This window comes from Ixodes scapularis, unplaced genomic scaffold (genome assembly GCF_016920785.2).
Source record: "Ixodes scapularis isolate PalLabHiFi unplaced genomic scaffold, ASM1692078v2 PGA_scaffold11__112_contigs__length_91849675, whole genome shotgun sequence".
NCBI lineage: Eukaryota > Metazoa > Arthropoda > Arachnida > Ixodida > Ixodidae > Ixodes > Ixodes scapularis.
In genome coordinates, this window is record NW_024609837.1 from 5,552,071 (window position 1) to 5,574,994 (window position 22,924).

The 22,924-nt window shown below is 40.9% G+C and overlaps 1 protein-coding gene across 1 annotated transcript; it reads right to left on the reverse strand.

Moving 5' to 3' along the window:
* Positions 1–403: 403 nt before the first annotated feature.
* LOC120844662 (papilin-like) lies at positions 404–18,816 on the reverse strand. Its single transcript, XM_040216559.1, has 7 exons — positions 18,738–18,816; positions 18,190–18,396; positions 16,193–16,369; positions 12,229–12,405; positions 9,334–9,504; positions 4,209–4,382; positions 404–441 (listed from the first exon to the last, which is right to left on the reverse strand). Exons 1-7 carry the CDS (start codon positions 18,778–18,780, stop codon positions 431–433), a joined length of 960 nt encoding a protein of 319 aa, XP_040072493.1. The 5' UTR covers positions 18,781–18,816; the 3' UTR covers positions 404–430.
* Positions 18,817–22,924: the final 4,108 nt, after the last annotated feature.

Consider the following 22,924-nt stretch of genomic DNA (forward strand, 5'->3'; position numbering starts at 1 on the left):
GTAGAAGCCTCCACGTTACAGCGCTGAATTTTGTTTCGACCTACTTTCAAAATGTTAATGGGTATTGTCTGGTCTGCATAGCTTGCTATCTGCCATGTTGATACTCACGCAAAATTTCTTTTGGGGTTCTTCCTACGAGATTCGTTACCCTTGTATTATAAATGTCACAAATGTATCTGTGAAATTAAAGTTAATTAGTATACTGCCTACGTTTTATGGCACTCATATTAAATTTGTTTTAGTCGCGATGTTCAGCAGCAGAAAAGGTCGTTTTATTCAAAGTGCAAATATAGGTTACAGTTAAGCCAAATTTATTATTGTCCTTCATTTTACAGCACTAGTAATTGACATTCCTTCTGAATGCTTCCAGTTTCGAACTTGAGGCGCGACAGGTGTAGCAAATGCAGAAGAGTGATTGACTCCAGTTGAATTATTTTCGTTCTAAAAGAAACAAGAAAGAGCGTGCATTTCAGGTTCAGATTTGAATCAGGGAAAGTCACACCAAATCTCGTACGCAAAAAAAAAAGAACTATTTTTCAGAATTAAAATAGTTTTTTGAATATTTCAACATGTTTTGACAAATATTCAGATACGAGTACGACTATCTGAACGAATTCACCAATTAGATATGTTCTTAGCGTAAAAACTCCGCAAATGACTAGGCCGAAAAACTGGGAAGAGTGATTTAAAATGAGGTCACGGTTTTTTCGTGCCACAGAAATGATGAACAACTTACATACCCCGGCAATGAGCCCCAGATTAATGTTTAGCTTCTACGAATACTAAAATATTCAAATGCGGAACAGAACTCCTGACTACAGAAGAGAACTCCGCAGTTAGCATCCGTCTGGGTGCGGGCAGCTGGGGCGGCAGTTGAGGCTATGAGGGGTGGTCTTCCAGAGTGTGCGGTGTCTACGAGTCGCAGGAACGGCAAAAAGGAGTGGAGTACTTTGAAATAACGCAGTCAGATTTTCATTTCATTAGAGCTATATCACTACACACAACGTTTTCTTGGTTGTAGATATGCCTTTTGATGTGTATTACATGTTGATGTATTACGGAAGTATCCTAGATTTGTCACGAACGAAATTGGTACAAAGAAAGAACAATAAAACTCATGCATTAAACAGGTTGTTTCATCAAGGATTATAAAAAAAAAAGCAGGCAGCGACCTTTATCTGCAAAGTGCAATAATGCATCGAATGTGGTATTTAAAGTGCAATATTTTAAATATTTTTAGAGGAGAATAAAGCGTCATTTCAGGGAATGAAGAACCTTTCAAATGAGTTTTGCCGGAACATTCAGCGAGAAAACTGGTTGCGTAGGTCATGCGGTGCGAAGTTCCCGGCTGAATCTAGTCAGCAAACTAAATTGGTGTATAGATCCCGGGACAACAATTTTCCCGCAAGATTTAGTGGAAAAATTGTACTGACGCATGTGTCGCGTTTTGACTGGCCACGTGACGTCAATTTCCCCGCTGAAGTTCACAAAGAGACTTAAGGTTTATGTCACGTGACATCAATTTCCCCGCTAATCGTAGCGGGGAAATTGAATTGGTGTTAAGTTCACGTGATGTCAGGTGCCGTGGCGTAAATATTTCTGCTAAATTTAGCGGGGAAACTCGTGATGGCAGGTCACGTGACAGTCAATTTCCCGCTGAATTTAGCGGTAACGGTAAATTGCTATAAAGGCCCGTTTACACACTTGCGACCGAGTAGGACCTAGTGAGACCAGAACGGTTTCTAAGCCTCTTGCGATCTCTTAGGACCAGCTCCGCTGCATCGCATCCGGTCCTAAGAGATCGCAAAAGGCTTAAAAACCGGTCTTGTCTCTCTCGGTCTTACTCGGTCGAAAGAGTGTTAACGGCGCTTAAAGGTTACGTGACGTCAAGTTAGGGTACGTCAATTTCCCCGCTGAATATAACGGGCGACCAAATTGTTGTATAGGTCACGAGACGTCAGGTTATGTGACACCAATTTTCCTGTAGATTTTGGCAAGGAAACTTAATGATGTATAGATCAAATGACCTATGTTGTCGGATATCAAATGACGCTATGTGACATAACACCAATTTAGTTTCCGCCCTAAATTTAGAGGAAAATGCAAGAACGGAGGGATGGACGGATGGACAAATATTTGGGATTTCAGGCTTTTAAAAAGCGTGCTTGAAAAAAGCGATTATTTCTACGGTATAACGTTATCGACCACGGCAGACGTTATGTCACGAATATAATTTAATAATTAGAAAGCTGACTAGACGATTTCTAATTAAATTTCGAGATATTGAACTTAGTTGGCACATTTTAATTAAAGGTGAATTGTGGGTCGTCAAAATATACCATAGCGGCTGTGAGTAAGAGCAGTTGCCTAAGAGTGACGAAAGTCCTACCAAAAGCGACATCTAATCAATAAAACATTCGGGGGCTTTGCGTGCAAAGCCAACGAAGGACATTTGGCCGGCCCCTGCGAAGGACTGGGTACTAATTTCGACCACTTGGGGATCTTTTGACCTGCAACCGAAATCTCGAGTTACACGATACCTTCCCCGCAATAACCCTCCATCAGATTGCAGTCACCTCGGCCGGGATTTGAAGCCGTCACATGGTGACCCGTAGACCATCGCCTAGCTTCGGGTAGCAGCGACGACAGCAGCGGACGCTACTCGCGCCTCCTGCTGAGACAGCAGTGGGCGCAAGTAGCTAGTCATAGGGAGACGACCTGACAGAGTTCGGTTATCTATAGGTGGTACCTGTCTGTGGTAAAGGCGGGTGCGCGACTTTTGGCACCTTTGTGTCCCATAAGGTTTGGAATGGCGGACTCTAGACTGTACATACTTTGTACATCTATAGCTCGGAGAAACATTTGGTTTTCTAACTCCTAGCAACTGCTATAGCATACATGGCTTGCACTGACGTCACATCGCATACTTTTGACCACCATGTAAGAGGACTAGAGGGAAGCTGCTTTTGTAAGAACTTTGAGTGACGCGTTAATGTTCTATAATATTCTGGGAGGAGAATGGCAACGTCTGTGCAAATCCGGGAGGGACAAAACATAATACTGGTAAGACAGGAGCTCCTTCTCCCCTCTTCTCTGGTGGTCAGCGGACTGCTTTTTAAATCACGTCACGTGCCAGCCATGTAAACGTGAATGGTTTCAATACATTCTAATTGGAATGCTCGAGCTAGGACGAATATTTGCAAAATGTATTAGAAAATATTAGGTAATTACAATTCTACTTAAGAATCTCATTCCTGTCTTTGCAACTGCCGAGGTCTACTACTTAGAATGGATGCTTGGGCGAGTTGGGTATTCGTATTGTAGGAGAAGCGCAAAAGTAAACTCACTCAAGCTGAAAATGCACGCACACCAGAAAAACGGTCACTCACGTCGCGCTGACTTACAACTCAAATTGTATTTTCGTCTTCTTCCGTTTTCTTTCACCCGTATTAAACTTGTCATGTCTCACTTCGTTCTCTTCTGTACAAACAAACAGCAATGCCTTTTGCACATTACCTTCGAGAGTCAAGATATAACAATTCCTTTTCAGTAAGCGTTACTTCTTCAGTAAGCGGGACCGTTTTTCTGGTGTACGTGCATTTTCAGCGTGAGTGAGTTTACTTTTGCGCTACTCCTACAATAACAGGTCCACTAGTTTATTCCAAAGGATTCTTATTTTTCTAATGTTTTTTTTGTTAAAAAAAAACCAACTAGAACATTAGTTTAAGTATATTTTTAAAACAATTTTACAAGAGAAGCTGTCCAGACTTCCGCAGCTGAAATACTAAGAGGTTATGCCCACTCTACGATTAAACTATGATTTGTTGAGTGAAAGCCTTTCAAAGAGCGTGCTCAAGCAGGCCCGAAGCTTTCTGTGGGATATCTCTAAAGAATAAAGAAATATGTTAGATTTGAGTATCACTGCAACATTCACTGAAACAAGCAACAAATTTGCTTTTATTATTGTTGTATAACTGTTTGGTGAATTGAAAAGGCAATTTATAGACGTCGTTGTGGTGTAAAATTTAGAATTCTTTGATAAGATATGGAGTCAACGGAAACCAGGACGAGTTAGTTGCTCTTCATGTGTAGTTATTATATATATAATGTTTTCTCAACATACCGCAACCGAAAAATTCACCTATACACATGAAACTTGATAATTATAAAAACAACATAAAATAAACCAGGATTTGCGCCCATCTTACGTGCACATATCTTGTTGCAATCCTCCTCCGAAACGAACCCGTTGCTCCCACGGCAATGGTAATTGTTATCAAGGAAGCACTTTCCTTTCTTCTGGTCATACCGATAAAATACGTCGTCTTTTGGCTTGCAATATCTTAATGAAAGATCCGGAAGGCACCTTCTGTCAACGGGACCTTTTGAAGAAAAATAACAATGATATTACCAATATGATATTTATAAAATAAATCACAGGTTCCCTTGCCAGATCGAACACTTTATTTCCGTTGTTGACAATATGGCTCTGAGAGTCAAGCGGACACTGGCCTCGTTGTTAAGTTCCGTACTTCTGAAAGATGCGAGCTAAACGTAGAAAATAACACAGTGAGAAAGTGAAAAAAAAAACACTATCCTTCTTTCTCTCTTTGTTTCTCTCTCTCCCCCTCTTCTTCTATATCTCACTTTCTCCGTGCCAATTTCTACTCAAATATATCAAATCGCCAAAAAACGACAGGGTCAAAAAAGAGTGGATACAACTCAAAGCGCACTCGCAACTGAAATCATTTTTCAAACACAATATATGCCGTCGTGGAACGATTATTCATCAAAACTATCGAAGAAACCCCCTTGATAAATAAACTCTTTCCCTGAAAGGGCAAGAGAGGGTTCGCTGGCGCACTCATTTCCTTCTTCCCTCATCTCAAACGCCTACGGTTGGGGTACAGAGAGGAGGGGAGATGCCAGCTACCCGTTGTGCAGACAAGTTATATCACCATTCATAATTCACAGGGAAGCACCTATGAAATCGTGATGTACTCGTTATCCAAGTGAGTACGGGTCTGTGCTGTACCCATCGATTTCGGTGGCACGCCAGACGAAGTTGGTAAATCGTGTGCCGCCAAGGCCGAGAACGGCTTGCTCGTGGTAGCTCTGTACCTCTGGACTACAGCATTCACCAGATATTTAGTGAGAGGCAAAGAAATTCATAGCAGTCTTGCAGGAAAACATCCCATTGACCCCGAGGGATGTGTACTCGCTGTTTTGATGTGCCATGTCGGGGGAGTACGCTCAAGATTCACGCTGAGGAAATCAAAAACGCCGAGCAGTCTTCGACACAGCCGAGAGCAAGTAGGACGACGTCGATTGTATCACGTGCTTTGTCAAAATGATAACTCTAAAGCTGTCTCGTTCTCTCGCCTTGCTCCTGCTGTCCTGTTTAGTGGCACTGGCAGAACTTAGAGTGAAGCTCACAGAGGTGAGAACTATAGTTCCCACATCGCTGCGAGCGGCGAGCAAGGATATAGCGTCGAGCAAGAATACCACAGTATATATATATATATATATATATATATATATATATATTATATATATATATATATATATATATATATATATATATATATATATATATATATATATATATATATATATATATATATATATATATATATATATATATATATATATATATATGATGAGCATGGGTGGCGGAAGGCCGATGGCGTGGATATGTAGCTGGGAAGAAAAAAAACCCTTGGTGAAAACAGCAACAACGGATGGTTTATTCTTCAACGTTTCGGCCGGAGTGCGGCCGACGAAAGGTAGCAATGCGAACTCGCCGTTCATTCTTGTTATAAACCGGAAGTTCTCTGCGACGTCAAAGAGTGGAGCACCGCCTGGTGGCGTTTTCCATAAAAAGGGTCTATAGTGCAGTGGGCAATCATTGCAGGTGAGACCACTGCTCTGTTGTCCAATCACTTTCACAGTATTTGGAGCCTTAATTGTTTTTTTTTTTCTTAAATTAACTTCAGTTGCGAGGGAGCGTTGTGTTGTATTTGCTATTTTTTGCCCTGTCGTTTTCATCGCTTTTTATATATTTAAATATGAACCAACCGGCCCACCTTCCCACTTTGCTATACACCTACGTTAAGCTGGCGTCTTTCAAAAGCATGAATAACCACCTAGCTCAGCTACAAACAGTCATAAACTTCAGTGTTTTGTGTAAAACAACAAGATGACTATTATGTTCGATATCACTATATTAATCCTAAAGGCTTTATTACCTGTCAAAGAGCTCTAGCTCAATAATGCAGCAGCTTGCAATTTCATGTCGTAAACAACAATTCGTAACACGAGGATATAAATAATGTCTACATTAAATAAACCCTGTAGCTGTTTTTGCAGAGGGTAAACATGGAAGCAGAACGCGGCAAATCGTAGCGCTGACCTCAGTAATCCCGTAACAAAAGAACAAGAAAGAGAGCGACAGAAGTGCAGAGAATGAGAGCAGAAGATAGCTCTGGCGCGTTGGCTCTGCCGCGACGAGTTGCAGTTGTGTGTGTGTGTGTGTGTTTGTGTGTGTGTGTTTGTGTGGCGCTCTGCGCGTGCGTGCGTGCGTGCGTGTGTATACATGTATGTGTGCGTGTGTGTGTGGCGGGGATCGTCAACGTTTTTCTTGCGATATACGCGAATTAAAGCTAGAAAACTCTGGATACAGAACTGGCAAATGACGTCGCCAGTGATATGACCCATAGGAACAACCGGTGTCGGCCTCTTTTTGAAGCGGTCAATAGTGCATGGTACCTTTTTACTCTGAATTATTATATTGACTTTGTGTGTTTTTAAAACGTCGTCCCATCTTTTCTTTTTTTTTACAGAGTTTTTTTTAATTTTTGTTTTAGGTCTTACTTTCATGTCGTACGCGGAGCATTCAAGTGGGAGGGTTAATGTGATCCGATAGGTGGGAAGTTCGGTTTTTAGTAGCAATTTCTTCGTCAAGTAGCCCTTGGTCTTCTTTCCGAAAGGGCCTGCCCATTTTACCGCTAGCGAGCCAAATCAGCACCTCTGCCCGCCTCGGTTCAATTTGACTGCACGGGCCCGCCATTTTAAGGCGCTGTAGGCGGCTTCAACGTGACGTAGCCAACTTCAGCCATTGCTTCTTAACGCTTCGGAGACGTCGGAGTATAACACGCCTTTACAGGTTCCAGTGAAAGCAGAACAAAAAAAAAAAGATATATTTATCGCGATACTGGTGGCTGGGATACCTGCATAGCAGGTAAGGTGGCTACTGCGACACCAAGCTTCTACTTCTTCAAACCAGCTTGGCACGAGTGCCTCCTGGCTCGGCATTGGTGCAAGAACACCTTTTAATAGACCTGCGAATTTCAGCCGTCAATCCTTGTCCGCATTTGCGCCCATCGCAACGCTGCTGTCTACCTCGACAGGCTCTGCGCTACACTGAGACTGCAGCCGCTGGATTTCCAGATCCATTCGCTGCCTCTCCCGTTCTGCCTCAGCGATTTTCGACTGTAACTGCAGCAGCATAATCTGCTGCTCCGACGCCGACTCTGGTGTGGTAATTGCTCCTCTCGTCTGACCTGTGAGTGCCAACTCACCTCCAGCCCCATCCGCCATTTCTCCTGTTTCCTTAGCGATATCATTCCTCAAAAGCCAAGGCTTTGACATAACATGCGCTCAACAGGAACCAAGGGGGTACTCGCCTAACTACCGAAGCGCTGCGCTGCCTAGCCCTCGGTGCCGCGCTGGTCGGATTAGCTTGGAGTGTCTGCTGGCTCCCGCGGTTCAGCTTGAGGTCGCCGCCTTCACCAGTCCCAGTTGTCCCTCGACACAGCAGAGATCTTCAGCTCAGCCTAAGCACATCCTGTCGATTGCGGCACTTCTGCAACCGCCTCCTTCACCTTTGTTCGTGAAGGCGCCCCACGTTCGACAACCGGGTTAGTTGTCCCTCGACGGGCTGCGGTGCCAATCTGCCGGCACCTTGATGCAACTCCTTTAGGACTGACATGATAGGTTTATTGCATATTTACAGCAAGCAGCATGCTGAGTCCCATTCGAAGTCACCCCTCTAACAAAAGAATATCCTGCTTTTATAACGTTCACCCAAGGGCGAGTAAAAGACGTCCTTCACGTAGGCCACGTGGGCCGCATGCAGGTAGGAGTATCATGTGTCGCCGGAACATGCCACACCACATATCGAATGAGGCGCTTGCGGGCCAGAGCTTGGGCGTCCCGACCGTAGTCCAAAGCCGAGGAAGCGACAGGCTGCGTTGTCGGCCGCATCCAGTACGGTAGGCCAAGGCCGGACCGTGATGCCGCGCACGTAGCACCTCCGAAAACTATAACAGCGTTCCCCGGAGTGTGTGTGGTTGAGGTCATCGCAGTCCGTCCTTGAGGTTTGCGCCGTTGCTTGGTGCTGCGTCGATCCCAGGTGTTCCGCCGCCGGAAGCTGCGTCTTGACCAAGCGGCTTGAGCACGACGTCATGGCCTTGCCGCCTCGAACCACGCGCTCCATCCGCGTCAGTAGCTCCGTACAGGCGCAGTTGAGCTCGGCAAACATCAAACGCTTAAACGAGACGTGTCTTTTCCTAGCCGTGTCTGTTTACGTTCTCGATGTCTCACCAGTGCCTATAGCCTAGTTAAAAACGAGGGTGACTTGACGCAAAAAAAAAAAAAAAAAAAATCTGGGTTGTACTGTATAGAACATACTAAAACAATGTACTGCTTAGCATGCAAAATTATTTCACATTTTGATTGTAGTTTACACTGCTTTGACGCTTACACGTCAGTATACTGCAACAAGCACTGCAAGATTTCAGCGCTCGACATATAGAGCACCACTGTCAGACCTCACGGGCTTCCAAAAAAAGGTGAAGTTGTGAAAATATTTTGACAACATCTTGGTCATAGAACATAAAACGACTTGTGTTATAAAATCCTTAATAATTGGAATTTTTAATAAAGCAAAACTGAACAGAGAGCCGTAACAATGTACCGTCCTTTCAAACTTGGTGAAATTATAAAACAGCTAGATGGCAAGAAATCCGACGGTTATTACATACAAACGCCTACTTAATTTTGTCATTTTCATAGAGTTAAATACGACACTAATTTGTTAAATTTTCTAGTTTGTGTAAAATATGGGTTAATTTAGTTTCATTTTAAATAGTACATTCGTCTGATATTTTGGCCTATTCAAGATCAGAGTATATAGTAGACACTAACGCACAGTCAAGGTTGATCTTAGGCAGTACGAAAAATGTTGTTTATCACTTCGCAGTTACATTGACCCCCTTTCAAACAATTGTATGTATTCCGTAGGTACCGACTAGTCCAGCAAAAATGACTTACTTTCGCATGTGTTGTAGCACTCGCTTTGGTTGTAGAAACCGATACCATGATGATCGCAACCAGTATATTTCTTGCATTTTTTCTCCTCTCGATCGAACATATATCGTGGGCCAATTCGACTGCACATACCGAGGTCCTGCACAGGTAGCTTGCATTTGTTCTTCACAAATCCTTGTTAAATAATGAATAATAGCACAGAGGCGTTAATACTCAATTCAGCTTTGCTAAATAAAGATATTAAAACTACCTTCATCCACTACAATAAGGAAGTTTTGTTTTAGAAGTAGCTGTATACACGACCTCAATGGGAAAAGAATATTTTTTTATTCATAAAATAACATTTAAAACATGTTAACATTTATAAGTATAATTCGTGCGTTTATAACCAACTCGCTATTCTGCCTTGCCACAAGAATTCTGGCTTCATTTTAGGAAACAATATAAACCATAGGCTGCTGATTCTTTCCTACTAAGTATATATCATTACAACTGCTGTCATTATCCGGTAAGTGGGTCACTAATCTTCAAGGAGATAGTCAAGTGAGTTCTCTGAATTTCAGAGGCTGATTAAACTTGCAGATTTAGTGTGGAGTACACAATGAAGCAAACATTCGGTTCGTATATTTAGGATGTTTCAGTTGGTAATTTTACCGTCCTAAACAACAGCGATGATCACTGCTCCGGGATCGGCGGAGGCCTTCCCGCCATTCACCTTCCCAGAAATCGCCACCCCACGGTCCCGCAATCGTGGCGCTAAAAACACGCGTTCAACGCACGAACGAAGTTAATCATAACGTGAAAGATGCGTGTCGATAAGCGATGTGCAACATGGTAGCCCGCTTGCATATTCGTCCGAGTACTCGTAAACAGTGTCCAAGTACGTCCCGATCTTCGGCCTCTTCCACGGAGGTTCGGAAAGGCAATCGAATTCATGCGGGACATGCAAGCAACCTTCGTCGTCACAGCTACTCGAGCCGCTGCAGCTGAAGGAGCTGCTCGAGCAACTTGACGACGAACTGTCACTATGCAACAGTAGCAGCCAAGCGGGCGGCACTTCGCGAGCGGTCATTACGAGATCTTTCGAAACGATATGCTTGGCGAGAAAGGAAGTCACGTGTGCGCGCCGAGGGCTGGCCGGCTTGGCTTCTGGTCGAATCCGCCGAAATCGGCGGATCGAGTTTTTCTCGGATCCGGATCAAGATCTGGTGCAGGAGCTGATCCAAAATGACGACTGTAACACGTCCATCTCGATGCCGCTCGCCCAGTGAAATAGGCGCGCTTCAGAAAAGTGGACCCCTCCCCGGCTCCAAAACAACCAGTCGAATTCGGCAGTAGTAACATTGCATGCATTGTTAAAATTTTTAGACAGTTCATAAGTGCTGCCTTTAATTCTAACTTGAATGTCTTAAACGTTTGCAAGCAAACGTGGTAGTAGTATCCAGCACATTATTAAAAGGGCATTAAACTGTTAACAGACCCAAAACTAAAAAAAAAAACGAGTAACAAATTAAGTTTCTTTAATTCATCCTTACTAATACAATTTTATATTACTTTAATGCGATGTTCTAAAGAATGCACAACTTAGTACATGTAGCGTATACTAGAAGGTTAAGTGGAGTCTTCTGATAATTTTAGGAGGGTGGTAAAAAGATCACGGAACGACATAAAAAAATTGTCCCAATGCAGCATTTTTCGTGGCACGAAGTGAGCATGATGGACGTACATGCAAAAGGAAAATATAAGAGAAAAAGTGTTTCTATTTAATTACGAAACGAACCTGCGTGATTGTTAGTTCTACGAATATTCCTCGAAAACAAAACCTCCTAGGAAATCCATAGCGCCAGTAACTCTTAAAGGGGCTGTACAACAATGTCTGGACTTCGGCTGAATAATAGTGGTGGTTGTTCCCTGTCACGTATGGATTAAAGAACTGAAAAAAGTTTGCCCACTCGCGTTAGTTCCCTAGAAGAAAAAAAGCAAAACAATTGACGTTTTGGGTGCCTACAAGCCACCCTCAACCCTTTCACCTTCTTCCAAGTCACGTGCGCAGTGACGCGCAATGGGGATAGAGAGTACCCGGTTGGGCATCTTCAGCGCGCGCCGACTCTTCTTGCTGCTCACATGGCGACCTTCAAGGTTGGTCTGAGACTTTGAGTGATGTGGAGAGGTGGGGAAGGGGGAGGAGAGCAAAGAGCTTGCCTTTTTGTAAGGAAGTTCGCCTGACATAGTAGCACAGTGAGGTGAGGCTCAAGGGAGGAATAGCTCCTTTCACCTCGGGCAGATGGCGCCGCTAAAACTGAATAGAGCAGAACTTTGTCGATGACATGAGGTTTTTTAACGTTTTTACTCATGTCGAGACGGGAATATTTATCAAATATGGCATTAGATTGAGCACATAATGGCACATTTCTTCCAACCTATCACATTCTACCCATTCCACGTCACTCCTTAGTTCTCGTGGCCGCCACAGCGCGGCTGCAAATCGGAAAATATACCCCGTTCTTTTTTTTTCTATTATGCAACGGATTCGCGATATTTCAGAAGAATGAGGCGGTTTCGACGTTTCTTTTGGGGAAATAAACAATGAAAAAATTTAAAACTGAAATTCTTTCGAAGTTAATATCGTTGCATCGCCCGTTTAAAATATCAGAGTGTGCAGTAATATCAAAAAAGTCTGTCTCAAGCTGGATGTCACTCTAAAGTTTTCAGGAGGTTTTGTTTCACGTTATTCTTACCACCTCTGACTGATTTTACAAATTGGTCTGGTTTTTCACATGATTCACATAATTTAGAAATCGTTATATGGTTAGTGACTATTAAATATAAATATCCGGCATTAACTGGAAAACATTAAAAGAAATAACAAAAATAAGCAGGGCCCAGGGCCTTTCTTACGTCCACAGCGTGCGTAGCAGGCATTAAGGGTCAGGAATGCGTTCTCTCCCCTTATGCCTATGTACGTTCTGTCAAGGTAGCAAGTTTGGGAAGTTAGATTGTAGCGATAATATTGAGTGTTGTCGTGCCTGCGTTCGAGTTCGGTAGGTAGCTGCGCGCAAGGGCCGTAGTCGGGACCTGGAGAAAAAAACGGTTATGTGAGCTGTTAAGTCTGAAATTCAATCTATATTATGCAGCAATAATTGGCCGCCACGCAAATAAACATTCCACTCTAAGCAACGAAACATTAGCTACAGTGTGCACTTTCAGGCAACAATGAAAGTAAGTTGCCTGTTTGTGTGATTATTGACGTTCATTAACGCGCCGGGAGCACGTACCACAGCTGCCAGTAAACGTCGAGTTTTAACATTCAAGGAGTATCTCGCACACCTTTCTACTTAAGCTCCCATATATTCAAAGTTATTTAACTAATCACTTAATTAGTTCTAATGTCTTAAAGAATAAAGCATATAAAATCTACGCAATGATCTCCAAAGTGATATGTTACCAGTTCTTTGCGTTTATTAAAACACACCGCTAGCAAAGTAGCAATATTGACCTAGCGATGGTGGCCTCAATGCCCGTCGACTGCAGGCTTAAAAGTGCATGAAGGTTGAAGAATATTTCTTTTAATATTAACTGTAGGTATATGCAAAGGAATCAGCAAAATATTTTTGCTTCGACCAGGACTACGGTGCTTTTTTAACCGCCTTAAAATATAGATAGCACTCGTCATCGAAACTCGCCCAGCTCTGTTGTGTTGGTACCTTTGAGTCTATCTCCTTCAGACTAGTTCAGGTGCCACGAATTGCAACCATTGAACAAAAGTCATCCCGATCTCAATCAAAGATAAACTAGTCGCCTCGAAGTGAGTTACTAAAACTCTTCTTTTGTTAAGATTGTCATGCATTTTGCCGCGCACGTGCACCCTTGTCGACAAACAGTTTGAGAACAATCAGTTCGCGCCCAAACAATTGAATAGAAATCCCAAATGACAAGAGATCATGGCGGCGTGTGTTTTTAGTACATTCAGATTTATATTTTTAATGCGTTGTTTTGCCTTTCAATGAACGGCCGGAAGGTTCGTTTCTGCACCTAGACGTGTATACATTCTTGGGCCTTAGGCGATTTAGGACACAAAAATTGTAACTCGAGGGTATATCTGGTAGAATTGTTTAAGAAGTTACAATCGTATACCAGCAGATTAGCGCGTAGGCTACGATATTATGACATAATAATAAAACAATTAAGAACGAAATTGACAACGTTGATCGTTTTGGTTATTTTGCTATTTTACTATTAATCTTTAGTTCATACACTTTTATACTTGTGCGAAATTTAAAAAAAAAAATGTAATTCTCTTTGTTAACTTTGGGCCAAACCCCGGAGCAAGGAAGGGCACAAAAACGATACGCAGATCAGCCGTTTCCAGTACGTATGAAAGAGTTATCCTGGATATTAGCACCAGTCCTTTTGAGTCATTTATGACGTTTATTTTTAGACGGCGTTTTATGGTGCCCCTTGAGAGCAGGCGCCTTAAACTGCAGTTTGAACGAAAATAAATTATCCCGAGTCAATAATCGTGGGTATGCAAACAGATTACGAGTAATATCAACTGATCTTCCAATTAGTCCTAATGCCGAACGCTGTTTAGTTGAAACAATAGGACAATAATTAGAACAGACAGAAAAATAAATAGAACCTAGTCAAATCAGGCGATGCTCACTCTCCTCTTAATTACAGGCCTATATCTTTAACTAGTGTGCCATGTAAAATGTTGGAGCATATCTTCTATTCTAACCTAGTTAACTTTCTTTGAATCCAACTCATTTTTCACATATCGTCAGCATGGTTTTCGTAAATCATTCTCATGTGAGACGCAACTGGTTTGTTTCACAAACGATGTTCCCTCTGCGCTAGACAATAATCTTCCAATCGACAGCATATTTCTTGATTTTTCGAAAGCCTTTGATTTAGTCCCTCACCAACTGGTCTGCTTCAAATTAAAGAAACTAAACATTGACTCTAACATTCTTGCATGGATCGAAAATTTTCTCTCTAACAGAACACAGTTTGTAACTGCAAACGACTCAGACTCTCTTCCCTGCCCTGTTACTTCGGGTGTGCCGCAAGGTTCCGTCCTCGGCCCCCTTCTTTTCCTCATATACATAAATGACCTCGTTAACAATGATCAGTCATCCATAAGGTTGTTTGCAGATGATTGTGTGATTTATCGTGTAATCTATACTGATACTGATACGTCTTCTCTTCAGACTGACCTTAATTCCATCACTAACAGGTGTGACGTCCGGAAAATTGGCCGGTAAATGTAAAGTAATGAGAATTTTACGGAAAGCTTCCTGTACTAACTTTCCTCAATACAACATAAGTTCTGTTCTTGAACAGGTGACCTCGTACAAGTACCTAGGAGTCCATATAACATGTGACCTCTCCTGGCAAACTCACATTATTTTATTGCTAACAACGCTAATCGCATGCTAGGTTGCTTACGCCGCAACTTCTCAAGGGCTCGTTCATCATTAAAACTACTTCTGTAGAAGACCCTCGTTAGATCCAAGCTTGAGTATGCGAGTTCGGTGTGGGACCCAGGCCATAAATTTCTAATAATCAAATTGAATCCGTACAAAATCGTGGCGCACGTTTTATTTTGTCTAATTTCTCGAGTTTTTCCAGTGTATCATCCACGAAACTAACTTTACATCTTCCGAATCTTTCATTGCGTAGAAAATTACCTAATTGTCCTTATTTCACAAAATTTATCATCACAACCAGCATCTAAGTGAAGAGCTTTTTTCTGAACCATCGTATGTATCCCATCGAAATGATCATCACCATAAAGTCAACGTTCCTTTCAGTCGCACCAAGCTCTTTTTTGATTCTTTTATCCCAAGAACTACTAATGACTGGGACCACCTGCCCACCTCCATCGCCACAATCACAGACGCTCCTACATTCAAGTCTGCCATTGAAAACTATTATGTTAACTAATATGTGTTGAATTCTATTTTTCGCACTTTTGTTTTTCCCTCACTCCCTTCTGTAATGCCGTGTGGCCTTGAAGGTATTGAAATAAAAATAAATAAATAAAAGCGTCAGTTATCTGATCCCTGTGTAGCTCGAAGCTCAAATAGGTAATTGCTCGCGTGCTCGTACCATCTTAAGAGTCACACTTCAAAATTTGTTTTGATTTACAAAGCTAAGAACTCTTAAAATGATCACAAATTCAGTTTAATTTATTGAGGTTACGCAAATTAGAGTGCGTACTTTTTGAAGGGAAACACTGTGGCACTGATAAAAATAGAAGTCAGATATGTCGCGGTTATTTCACAAATAAGACTGGACTGACCACCCGAACATGAGAAATTGTTTATAAAAAGCGATTTCTAATGTTTCCAATCACATAAGCAAAGCCGCCATAGGCAAACTTTTAAGATCAGTTTGCCTAGGAGCCGGCGTTCATTTAAGCCTAATTTTTATCACACCAAGAAATTATATTTGAGCACTTGTAGCATTCATTTCATTGCAAACAACTTGTCAGCAAGTAATAATTTAGTTTCCTACCATTTTTTTTCACACAGAAACATTAATTACGGTGACCATAACACCATTTCTTTTTTAGGAATATGAAGCTTAGCTGGACTTCGTAATCTATCGCTTTATATCACTACTTCTAGCGTAACCTTCTCAGCAGGATGCAGCCTTTTTCAACGCATAGTTAATTTATGTGGTTCACAAAATCTGTTTTCATTTTCTCGATCGCACCCGGTAGTTTACCTTTTTAATACATTGATCGCTTCGAGTCTGTAGCAGTGTTCAATAAAACAATCGGTTGTATATATCCCATTATTTCTGTAAACCTCTAAAACGCAACTATGCTTCTGGAGTGGAAAGAAAAATTAAATACCTTGGCATATATCTAAACAATCGCCTTCCATTTCAAACACATTTGAGTCTCTGGTTGTTTCTGGCTCCCAGTACCACTTAACACACTTTCCTCGGGTTGAATTGTAAGTCCACTTGTAAATTAGCGCTTTCTTGCCGGTTTTCTTTGGGGTATCAAAGCAAAAACTTGGCACGTGACCTGCAGTTAAACGTTATAGAGAGAATGTCAGAAGGATTTGCAGTGTAAGTTTCAGTTTTTTACGTGTTCAGTCATGAATCACATCTGTTTTCAGTTTTTAGCAATATACACAGCGGACACTTAAGGCTTGATAAGGTCAGCAGTTTTAAATTCTGGGAACTCGAGGTAATAATTACTTTTGCTGCGAGGTTTGTCTAGGCGGTAAGCTTCATGCTTAATCATAAAATGATTCGTAAGAAATGCTTTAGGTTTTACTTTTGAAAGAAACCGTCAAAAATACTTTAAGGGTCGTCTGATTTCATATAAAATGAATTAAACATTAAACAACCCAACGTTAGCCACTAAAAATGCATACGAAGACGGATTTTAACTTTTGTTTTGAAACAGCTCAGGAAAGGTAACCCTAATATAATTCTACACACGAAATATGATAAGGTAAAAACATGCACAAACATTTACGTTAAATGGTGGATTTTGATGATGGGAGTTGCTAACACGAGAAACCGTATTGATCTTTTACGGTTATTTACCAAAATGATGTGGAGTTTTTTTGTTTTTTTTTAACGCTTTCAAGCTCACCTAATGCCTTCTTTACGAATTAAAGACGATAAAATTTGGTCTCATGTTAAGGATATAATTGTCCCTCATAAGCTTGTCTTCCGGTTTGTTCACGTTTCAATATTATATATTCCAAGCATTCTTTACCCTTTTCAAGCTATGTGAGAAAAATATTTGTTTTCTGGCTTGAACCTTATTAGCACACACATTTACAAATAGGAATATCAATGTTTGGATGTCCATAAAACACAATGTATTTAACTTTTACCGCGTGTTTTCCTTCGGAAATGCCTTTATAGATGTGAAGAGTACATTTGCGTCAATGCTGAAACAACATATATTGCGAGCAATGAATGTTCGCACAATAAATCATGGCAACAGATTTTGCGTTAAGGCTTTAAACTTCATTCGCCAGTGTTTCGTTGTATCAAATCAATTTTGTAAAAAGCTTCTTTAAACAAGCTGAGCATAGTATTAAATATTAGTAGACAATATGCAATGTAGGTTCTTAATACTCTACTCTAAATTATAAAAGTGGTCAAGCCATATATGATCAGCCCATGTAAAACAAAATCACGCCTTTTTAAATGAGATAAATAAAACTTGTTTGATTAACATCATAGCTATTTTAAATCAGTGAAGCTATAAAATATACTGCTTCCTAGTCATTAGGTGAAATGTTTTCATGATAGATAAATTGGTCATTTCGTCTGATTACTAAATACATTGCGGAAAAAGAATTACTGTAAATTTAATGTACCGTTCAAACAGCATGTTTTATTCAGAAGCTCCTGCCATACTAGAAGAAAAACAACCTGATATTTTTTAAAGATATATTTTCTAAGCTTTTCTGCGTTCTGATTGTTCTTTTGCTATAGGAATTTACTTTTCTAGTTGTAATTATTTTCTTTCGCGCCTATTTTTACTTGGAGCAGGACGTTATGTAACTGACGAACAATCTGGATGTTCGAAAGAAGCCCGACGTTCGGATTTGCTAAGAAGACCAATGCATTGTGCTCGTGCTCAGCCTGGCATAAATATTTCTTGCTTGATGATTCCTTGAGTTAAATACAAATCAAATTCACATAAAAAGCATCAAATGGTAGACAAATAGTAAATAAAGATATATTTCTGAATTAGTTTCGCGAAAAATGTTTGATTTAAATCATCACAGTAAAAGCATTTGATTTAAATCATGAATTAAATCACAATTTACTTCAACTTGATTTTTATTTTCTACCGCTGCAATCATAACTACTTACTCCTGCATGTTTTGCTGCATTCTGATAGATTTGAAAATTTGTTGATCTTCTCATGTTCAAGCTTGAAGGTACTAAATTCATAGTACTGACAAAGATCAAGGCTCTCATTGTAGAACCAACCGGGAAATATTCCACGGGCGATCCCTACCGGGGGCTTCATCTTACAAACATCTTTCTTTGTCATAGTCGTTCTGCCTTCGGGATAACCTATAATAAAGTAAAAGTTCGCATTATTTCATTGGATACAGAAACACATGCAGAGCGGGAATATTACATCCCTGGATTCGTTACATATTCAACATTTGTTTCTAGTTTACAAGCGAAATACATTGAATAATGTTTTCCATAGCAAAACTCGAAACTATATTTTAATTTTTATTACAGGCGTAAATATATTCTTGGGAACAAATTTAACGGACTAAAAACGTTGTTAAAACTTTGAATTTTTAATTGGCCTAGGACAAGGGCAGCTCTGCACTTTCGATGAATCATACTTATTATGCGCTTAAACATGCATTCAAATGGAAAAGTGAGGAAACGGAACTCACCAAGTGCTGCTGGAATGAATATACATATGAAAATTATCTTCATGTTAACACTAATCAAAGATTAGCAAACGCTCGGATCTCGACACAAGTTAAGCAGTTCGTACTAGTGTCCAGCCTCGTTTCTTTATATACATATATATATATATATATATATAGATATATATATATATATATATATATTTATCTGCAATAAGTGGTGCGTATAAAAAAAACAATAAATAACAAATAAAGAAAAAACAAATAAAATATACATTTTAATCGCTGGACATATGTCTTCCGCTATGGTGGCGCATGAATTGACGCCGTACATTCTTCCGGGTTGAGTCGGTACTTGTTGTTAAGCGATCTTAGCATCCATCTGTGTTGTAGTGTGAGGTAAACTACCTGCATATTTCACACCATGTGCAAACAAAAACACTTGCTCAATACAATTTTACGTAGAAATGCTTCCGCAGGCAATACGAATTTCTGTCGTTTGTGTAGTAGACGCTTCGCTTGAATATGATAGCTATAAAAACGATTGTTATTTTAGTAAGCATTCGTGGAAATAATGCTCGCTCGCACTCAGGATGAACCCCCACTGTGTTATTTTTGTTTATAGCGACTTGGGCGTTCTAGGCCAACCCTTCGGTGGTAACCTAGGGTCTAGGGAGTACGAAATATTACCATGATAAAACAAATCTATAGTGGTGGTGTTACAACTACTTCATATATTATTAGCAATTCTTTACAAAATAATTATTCATGAAGAAGCTGAGCCATACAGCAAATATAAAACGTTCTGACTTTTTTTAAAAATTAGACATGTAGAAAACGAAGTTAATAGCAACGCATATTAACGTTTGAAGATTCTTTTCAACCGCTGAAGTTGAAATGTGTTTGCATTGCAAAGTGAAACAATGGTACCAAGAATGTTTTGAAACGGTCATTCAAAACGACAAAGGACTTCTGTATCTAACGCAGTGAATGTACAAGGGGGGACCGAAGAGAAACCGGAATATATGTCTACAAAAGCGGTTGTCTATTTTTGCACGTTCAAATTTCAGTTACTTTTAAAGTCTTTCAGCCTAATGTAATGCTTTTGTAGTCGTCGAGGCTTTGGATCCTTACTAATTTAACTATTCATTATATATGTAAAATATTACTTAGGATGAGGCCCAGTCCATGGAGCACCGAGACGTAGCTGCTGATGCTGCTCGTCGTATTCGTTCTCTACGCGTGTCACGCCGCTTGTTGATCGCGCCATATGCAAAAAAGCTGGTCGCTACACATTTGTCGAAGCGTTCCTTCCAATAGTCATAATAGCCTTTAAACTCCTCGATTTTAATGTCTGTTGGTGCTTCAGCAGCTTTTTGTTTCACCACTTTCACATCGGCAAACCGTTTCCTTTAGAGAACTGTTTTCGACTTGGAGAAACAAAAATTAGCAACGACTGTAATCTTCAAAGACCTATGATGTATCAATGATGTATAAGGAATTGGTGAGAGAGTTCATGTGTCACGTGACGTTATTTTCCCGCGAAATTTAGCGAGGAAAGTGAATGGTTGTATAGGCCACGTGATGTCAGGTCAAGTGACGTTGATTTCCTCCGCTAAATATAACGGGGAAACTGGATTGGTGTCTAGGTCAGAAGATATAATTTTTCCCGTTATTTTAGCAGGCAACTGGTTTGGCATGTAGATCACGTGACGTCAATTTACCACAGAAATTTTGCCGTTAAATCTAGCGGGAAAACTGAGTTTGCATATAGGTCTCGTGATGCCAATTTCTCCAAGGTGTAAAAGTAACCTCACGTCACGTGATGTCACGTGACGCAACTTTCCCTGCTAAATTTAGCGGGAAATGCACAAACGAACGAATGGATGGACGAGCGAACAAAATTTTTGGATTCGAGTAGCGTTAAAAAGCATCTAATGCTTAAAAAAAGAGGTCACAAGGGGCAATTTCGGGTGTACAGCGAGGGTAGGGCACGGGGGTCAAGCAGTTTTTGGTCAAAATTGCTGAACATCCAGCCTGGTGGGGGTGGGGGAGGCGCGTTGTCATGGTGGACGAAACAGCCTCGCCGAAACTCGGCTTGCCATTCTGCCCACACCGAGCTGAGCGTTCCGCACTTTTCGACCAAAGACGGCATTGCCTCGTCCCCCACCCCATCTACTCACCCGGCCTCATCCTATGAGACATTTGAGAGCACAGCTCTTAGGCGCCCGTTTCAAAGTTGAGTGGTGTCGCCGTTGGCGTCGGCGTCGGCGTCGGCGTAACCGCGCGCGTTGCATTATGGGAAATTTTCCCGCTAAATTTAGGGGAGAAATTGACGTTCACGTGACTTTAATACCAATTCAGTTTCCCCGCAAAATTCAGCGGGGAAATTTTCTCGCAAAATTTAGCTGGAAACATTTCGCTAAATTGCTCGCTAAACTTAGCATGAATATTTTCCCGCGAAATTTAGCGGAGAAATTTTCGCTAAATATGAGGGCAGCAGGTGAAAAGGAGGGGAGGGTATGGAGGAGAAGGAGGGGCATACTTTCTCCTCCATACCCTCCCATCCCCTCCTCAAGAGCTGCGCTCTAATTCGGCATTACAGAGAATTGTATACGTCTAATTTTTAGTTTTCCCAACGTCTCGACACGTGCATTGCATCATGCAAAAAGCTCTGGGAAGGGAACTAAACTTTGGACGTGAAAAAAACTCACATTTTCGCAAACAGTATTTCTCAGCAGGAGTTCATATATTAGTTACTTTACACCCCAATATTGTTTCGATGATATTTATCTATCATCCATAAGTTACACAGCTGTCGGACATCGTAAGCGTGCCGTTCGTCCAAGTGACATTTGGACGAACACAGATATCCTAGAATGAAAGTGCGTCATATTGCTTCACCAACGTTATTTCAGGGCTTAACCATATGGGCTGTTTTTCACGCCGTTCCTGGGTGTTCTTTTTCGAACTGCTGTTTCTGAGCTATTGTAGGAGAGAGCCATGATGGTATTTTACGGGATTTTTCCCCGGTCCCATTATTCAATTTGATAAAAAAAAATAAAGGTAATTTCTAATATTGCATTATTCGCATTCAAAACTGTCAGTGTGGTTGGCCCATTAAGTAATTAACTTTTCCTGGCTGTCAGTGGAATCACACAAGTTTTTTTCAGCGTAACTCCGATTAGGTGACCAACTGAAGATCACCATTTGCATTCTATTCTTATAAGTATTTTTTTATGGAGGGAAGTAACAATGGGTTATTTTCTACATCGCCATTTGTTTGCAAAGGTCAATTCCGTCCCGAGTGTGAAGCACAAGTAGGGATTGCAAAATTAGTGCCTACTTTCACTGCGGCCATTTATGGCTTGTTGTCTGACATCGTCCATCGAAATCTGTAAATAGTTTGGTAGTTTTTTTGTCGAAATTAAAATATCTTTGAGAAGTATATCAAATGAACAGCTTAATAATACTTCCAGCTAAATTTTGGCGCTAAAATGTATTTGTGATACTAATTTATTTTTAGAAAATGGAAGACGACGACGGGACAGTGGCACGCACGACCATCTCGCGCCAGCCTCCATGTAGTGGCCTCGTCTCCATAAATACTGTGTGTACATCTTGTACTCTTCCTTCCTTTCTGCTGCCGACATCGTCATCCTAACAACATATATTTCAGTACTCATGGAGTGAGCTGTACACCCCCGAGCGAGCCTTACACTCCCAAAACAAAACTCTAAAAGTCATAAAACTCGAAGACAAGAAACATTTATTTACATACAATACATGTAGTACCAAATACTAATTATTTCAAATACTGAAATTTCAAAAGAAGAACGAATGGCTAAAATCAGCCGAACCATCCCCATTTCGGCACCGGTCTTTTTCAAAAAGAATTTACTTTGGACTACTTGCCATAATACAAAGATGGGCTCGAGGGCTCTAAATTTTATATTATTTATTTAGCTAGAAACTGGTTTGTCCTCAAAAAGTTACCTGGCGAGGCTCGGGTGCCCGAATTTCAAAAGATGAACGAATGCCAAAAATCAACCTAACGATCCCTACTTTGAAACCGGTTTTTTCAAAGGGAATTTACTTTGGAGCACTTGCCATAGTAGCAAGATCGGCTAGTGGGCTCTAGATTGTAATATACAACCTTTAGCTGGAAACTGGGTTAGAGTCAAAATTGTTCCCTGGCGAGGCGCGGCAAC

Coding starts and splice junctions, on each gene's coding strand:
- LOC120844662 (XM_040216559.1), bottom strand. CDS start 18,780: ATGAAGATAATTTTCATATGTATATTCATTCCAGCAGCACTTG. Junction 9,505..12,228: donor CTGCTACGCACGCTGTGGAC/GTAAGAAAGGCC, acceptor TTATTTAACAAG/GATTTGTGAAGAACAAATGC. Junction 4,383..9,333: donor GTGCTACAACACATGCGAAA/GTAAGTCATTTT, acceptor TTTCTTCAAAAG/GTCCCGTTGACAGAAGGTGC.